This window comes from Amblyomma americanum, chromosome 1 (genome assembly GCF_052857255.1).
Source record: "Amblyomma americanum isolate KBUSLIRL-KWMA chromosome 1, ASM5285725v1, whole genome shotgun sequence".
Classification (NCBI taxonomy): Eukaryota; Metazoa; Arthropoda; class Arachnida; order Ixodida; family Ixodidae; genus Amblyomma; species Amblyomma americanum.
In genome coordinates, this window is record NC_135497.1 from 504,447,502 (window position 1) to 504,453,718 (window position 6,217).

Genomic DNA, 6,217 nt, shown 5'->3' on the forward strand with positions numbered 1-6,217 from the left:
ATGGGTACCACGAAACCGGTGAAAATGAAGCCATTAGCCTGAGGTCTTTTGACCGAACATCTACCCATTTCCTTACTTTTCCATATACCTCCCTAACATATGGCGTCTGCAACTCTCAGTGAGCGTCAGCAGCGACACAGATCAACCGTTGAACGTCGGTGGAAGATTGAAACGATGGCTTCGGGACGCCGTTTGGCCAGACCTCCTGGGCTATAACCCGACCATTTGCGGAGGGGTGCTCGAAGTCTTCAGCGCCGCCGAATACCACGGCGGCACCTTGCGTACGGAGGAGCTGGCACCGCGTCCTCAGACGTCTTCCTACGGCGGCTGCACCAGAGATGACGTCAACAGAGCCGACGATGCGAATCGTGCGAGCACTGAGGCCTTTGAGACCCCCCTCCTAGACGATATATACTGCCGAAGAAGCGATGCCAGTGAGGACGGCACGGATGAGACCGAAGTCGTAGAGGGCAACTGGGCTGACTTGGATGAATCGCGGCCTCAGCGCCTGGAGTGGCAGCCTTCCCATCACCACCAGCGCGACGAGAGAAGACGCTCCGGGTTAGCAGACTGGGGTAAACAACTTTTGTTCGTTAGCTGATTTAATTTTAGCTAGATGATCTTCTAGCATCAGGAAAACGTTACGCTGTTGTACTTAGGCAAATAATTTAGAAGTGTGCAGGTAATTAAACACAAAGGAAATCAAACGAATCTTCATGTTCTGCCGCACTCTATGCCTGGTGTTGTTGCTTCCCTGATCCCCTCAGTCCAACTTCCTTAGCTCACTGAAACAGTTCAACAACATACCTTGTAATACATGCAAACTTTGTACATCCTGAATGAAATGTTCTATAAGCGGATAATGCTATTTGATGCCAAAGAGGTAGTTAAATAAAATGCGACTTTTTACGTCGTCATCTTTGTGAGGGACTTTCTTGGTGCTGAAGAACGACACCTTTTTGGTGTGGCCTTTGGTTATGCGTATTAACAAAAGTTTCTTCACTGGAGACTAGTGTTAATCGTGCACGTTGTTAGCCAAAAATAGGTCACATATGATTTCGAATGTTCCCTGCTGAGATTCTACCATTTTCAGTCAGTTTAACGAGGCATCCTTATGGGCTTTAGGGTTACGGGGGAGGGCGGGGGGAGTAGTGTGCCAGGATTTGCCAGCTGAGACAATGCGATCGGGATGAGTTTAAGAGCGATCGCAGTTGTGACAGTTTGAGACAGTTTTAACGCTATAACGTTAAGGTTCCCGCTCTGCAGAAAATCTGGCGTCGCCCTCGGTACCCTCGTCGGTACCCTCGTGTGAGGAGAAAATCCCCGCATAAGCAACCTAGGGGGCACCCTAGATCACGTGACGTTATGCAGCCATCACAACCTGACCTTAAGATTGTGAGCAAACTCCCCACTGTGGCAGGTGGCAGTTATTGGAGATTGCTCGGGAAGGCCAACCCGGGCCGCACAACCCTACCGGTGGCAGCACCTGCCATCCCGGGGCACTAGCGCATTGCTTAACCGCTATACCACTGCGCCAGGAGGAGTACGAGGACTCCCAGCGATCTATGAATGTAAATTAGAGAACGACCAATTGCGCATATATGAGTATTAACCCATTAACGATATCGCGTCATGCCCAAACGGCAGTTTCAGAGCGCTAGCGCTGAACCTCTCACTCACTGATTTCTCCGACCTTTGCTCGAAGTTGAACAAACCTCAACGACTTGTGCTGGCGCACCTGTATCACATTTATCCTAAACAAGATAAAACGTCCAATTATTTTCCCAATTATAAGAAGACACATAGCCTATCGCGGACGTTGAGCGAGGGGCTCCGGAATAAGTTAAATCACATGGGTTTTCTTGACGCGCACTGACATCGCACATCACGCAGACACATTTTCCATTTCTCCTCCTGTCTACAGATGCGGCCGCTGCGGCCATAATTACACCAAGGCTCTCAGGCTCAGTAACCGTGGGCGATAATCATTGAGTTCGGCCAGTAAAGTTCGCCGCGGTTATTGAAGATGTTCGCCTGAGTTTGCCGATAACGGGTGCTAAAAGCATTTCGTCCTTAACTGAATCATCTTCAAATATTACGAAAGGCATTGGTTTCGAGACTCTAGAGTTGAGCATCTGTCGGATTAAAATGTGACTTCATGCGCGCTGGCCCACTGAAGGAAGTTTTTCGTCTATTTTGCTTTGCCCATTTAACAATTTAAAATAATAATTTGTTTCATTACGCATCAGTTTTTGTTTTATTATCCAAGTGAATAGTAACGAGTAATAGCTCTGTAACTGAAATCTACTCCAACGTTGGCTGTCAACAATGTGTAACTGTTTTGTGAACTCAGGGTGTTCCCGATACACTCTCGCAGAGTTGTCGCATGTGAACAACAGCGGTCTCTCGGAGGACACTGCCTACTTGGCTTTGCCTGAGAACAAGTGCCCATCGGAAGAGGTTCTCGGTGCCTGTTCATTCGACCAGCACCAACAAAACGCTTGGTGCGCCGCGGCAGCTGCTGTCGCCCCGTGCTTCGTATCGCCGGTAGAGCCGCTTCGGGCACCCCGTCATTCGCAGGACGTGTTCGAGCAGCTGCTGAAGGCCTGCAGGCAGCCGGAGGCTGTCGCCTTCTCCGAGATCCTGCAGGAACTGTGAGTTGGTTAAGAGGGCAAAGGGCTTGAAGAAGTTCGGGCAGTCGCCCTTTTTTGAGACAGCTAAGAGTGCACACACAGAGACACAAAGTCGACACAACCGGGAATGAGTAGCGATTGTACAAACCAGACACATCCGTATGGGTACAGATGCATAATAAACCGAAAGAAACAATATTTAAAGCTAAGTGATAACATCAGTTTCATTAAGCGCATGCGCAAGATGTACCAGGGCTGAAGGATCAAGTGTGAAAATCGCAGCGCGTGTTGCGGCCAGGAAAGACCCCAAAGACACAAGATTGTTTGAGGCTGCTCGTATAGAACCTAGCTTACTTTCCAGTAGTAATAACTACAGCGGAGGTGGTCCCTGCTTTTTTGTTTGCGATACATGCTTCTCAAACTGTCTGTCGAGTGATCATCCATACAGTGGCCGCAGCAAGAAGGGTTGCTGTTCTATCTTTAAGAGCATGAAATGCTTTTAGCTATGCCTTGCTGCCATCCTCCCTTCCACTTTCCGTTGAAAGTTTGTCCCTAATATGTCGTCATAATCTCTTGTGAAGAATGCATTGAAAACTATACACTATAGTAAAACGGATTAGATTCAGTCAGGTCCCTCATGTTGGAAATGTCGAAAGTCTAAACTCAAAACAAAAACTAGTTCAGCAATGTAAAAAAATGTTCCTGATGATCGCATTCGTCTGCTCTTTCTAACGATACTTTCAAAAGCAACCAAGTTTTTGAGGTACTTTTTCTTTGTTAGGTACCTTTTTAGGATACCTTTTCCTCGGGCACTTCACCCCAGAAAAAGAGCACCAGGCTGAGGGAATGTTGTACATATCAGAAAACTGGTAGGTACCCTGAGGCACTATAGGGGATAGGAACCAGCGCCCCCCTAATTCGAAGCGGCAGCTCTATTACGAGGCCATTGCATTCAGTGTATCTCATATGAATGCGACGTTAGAAACCTCATCACGAAAAAAATCTGGCGTAGTTTGTTATCAATTTGCTTGTTCGAGACAATGAAGCCCCGTGGTCTCGTTATGACTTCACACGGTCACAATTTCCATTCCCTGAAGGATGTGACGGCATTACTCAATGGTGACGCCTGTCTTCCCGGAAGGCCTACCAACGGCCACAGGCAGCTGCCAGGTGCCAGATGGCAGGACAGATGAAGGGAGTAAAATAAGTGTGGAAGAGACACCGTAGAGGGCAGGTCCTGGTAACTTTCGACCACCTGGTGTTCTTTAATGTGGGCTGACCACGCACAGCACATGGCCGTATAGTGCATTGTGACCGCATGCCACGCTGGAAACAACGCGGCAGCGTGTATGCCCTTGAGATGTAGCACATTTCAATGTGGAGTTCATGGTCGGTGGTAGGAGTTTCGAGGTGCCATTTTTCGATAACTTCTTCCTCTTTCTTATTTCTCTCAAATGCAGCGCGCACAGGGCACCGAACATATGAAACAGAATAACAGGCTTTCATATTTACTGGAGAACAAAACTTGATATATGTCGAAGAAACATATGTGCCCTCTTTCAAGTGATTTGGTATCTTACAATAGACGTGCACTTCTTTATTATTCGAACTTAAGCAGATCTTCGGCATCTAACCTTCATGGCCTGGCCAATACTATTTTCACATTACACCTGTTCAGCCGCTCGGTGAGGAAATCTGGTTCGGATGGTTTGTTACACGTGCGCGCCATATTCTGGGAAGGTGAGCATCAGTCCCATCACGTACCCAGTCTGGATGCAGCCGTCCAGGGCGCAATTCGTTTCTAGCAACATTGGCCGCTCAGCTTCCCACCCCCCCCCCCCCCCCCCCCCAAATATTGAGCCCCGACCTTAATTTTCTTCCTTTCAGCAATGCTCCCAAGCTGCGCACACCGAGAAGCTTCGTGGACAGATGGCGAAGGCACGCGTCGCAAGAGCCCGCATGCGCTTCGCTGTTCCAGTCATCTTGTACGACGGCAAGGTGCGATGCATTTGTGAGGCTTGTTCTTGAGCCTTCGTCTATCCAACGATCTTCGCATCTCCTAGAGATTTCTCGCCTTGACACATGCGCTTTGATTACCTCTCGTGCTTTACAAGTCTTTCTCCGTATCCAGAACATCTGCAGGTCAGCGACGCTTTCCGGCGGCCTGGAGATCTATGGGCGAACAATCATCAAGTTCTTGGGTGAGTATTACTTATCATCTTTACCGTAGAGGAGAAACTCGAGAACAACTTTCTTGTTTGCGTCCAGTCGCGTTCGCGGGAGTGAGCGTTGTTGTAGCATGCTGTAGTCGCTGCTTCCCATTCTTGTGTGCATAACCATATTGCGAGCTAGGTAACATTGACGACACGTCAACGAAGGCATGCCTGCTTCAGTGCGGGAGAAGTAAATGCACGGCTGGACCGAAGTATATATTCGCGTGCATCGCAATACAAACGAACGGTGCCAGCGGGTTTTTCAAGGCGATTGTCTGGTGTGGGTGCGGGCGATTGTCAGCTCCGTTCGCGAGCTGATTTGTACCAAAGAGCTACCGATTGCAGTCTCGCGCACTTCATGATGTGGGAACTTGCACCTTATTTCACTGCCCACGCTGCAGAGTACACCCTTCTAGTCCTAACATCGGCAGCTGACAGATTCCGACAATAGACGTCTCTGTAGTTTGTTGTTTGGTTTTCCTCTTTCGTATTCTTGCAATAAAAAAAAAGTTTTGAGCCTCAACTCAGTTCTTTTTCGCTCTTCGTGACTTTTCGCAGCAGTCTTGTGACACTTGTGAATATTTCCTTTGGTGTAAATTGTTTTGCAGCGCACACGTGTGGTACCTATTTCTAGCAGCGTTCTGCATCATCGACTAACCCATTTACAGGATGTATGCTGACGGGTCGACTAGAAAGCAGCGAGGTTGATGTCACGCATTCGCTCTGCGGCTGGAAGATTCCGTGCTGAAGTGACCATCTACGAATGTTAAAGGGACATATCGGAGGTGATTCTAACTCCAACGAAAGTACACTTTATCGTCTGATGCCACATTACCCAGATTGTGTACTGCTTTTTTAAGTAGAAAAAGTTAATGAGATAGCTAGCCGGTGAACTTCAGTATGACACAGATCGCGCACAACTTTTCCCTCTTTTTCTTCTGCCCTTCTGAGATCTCCGTTCCAAGAAAGAGCTGGTCCCACCGAACAAAGAGAAGTGGAAGAAAGTGACCAATGCTATCAGTTTCGTCGAGGCCATTGGTCTCGAAGATCTTCGAAGGTCTCATCTCAATGCCTCAGTTTATCTGGATGTCAGTCGCGGCTGAGTCGCTCCCGGGCTCAATCCGTTGCAGTCAAAGCAATGCCATATGAACACTGCAGAAGCGAAGATATGGCCTCTTTCCTTCACACCATGCATAGATTTTATATGCGGAGTGTCTTTCTGCGATATATGACCATGCTCAACATTTGTTGACAAAGATTTTGTAAACTGAAAAACTGTAAGATAGTGGTGTTCAAATATTGAAGATAATGGTCCATTCTTTCGATATGTAGCAAAATCTTTCTTTTAGATTCTTTTCATCCATCGCATCG

The 6,217-nt window shown here is 47.8% G+C and overlaps 1 protein-coding gene across 1 annotated transcript; it reads left to right on the top strand.

Moving 5' to 3' along the window:
* Positions 1–5,855, top strand: LOC144128152 (uncharacterized). Its single transcript, XM_077661256.1, has 6 exons — positions 1–4; positions 120–575; positions 2,378–2,654; positions 4,521–4,631; positions 4,765–4,834; positions 5,515–5,855. Exons 1-6 carry the CDS (start codon positions 1–3, stop codon positions 5,524–5,526), a joined length of 930 nt encoding a protein of 309 aa, XP_077517382.1. The 3' UTR covers positions 5,527–5,855.
* The last annotated feature ends 362 nt before the right edge of the window (positions 5,856–6,217 follow it).

Coding starts and splice junctions, on each gene's coding strand:
- LOC144128152 (XM_077661256.1), top strand. Junction 2,655..4,520: donor TCCGAGATCCTGCAGGAACT/GTGAGTTGGTTA, acceptor TCTTCCTTTCAG/CAATGCTCCCAAGCTGCGCA. Junction 4,632..4,764: donor TCATCTTGTACGACGGCAAG/GTGCGATGCATT, acceptor CTCCGTATCCAG/AACATCTGCAGGTCAGCGAC.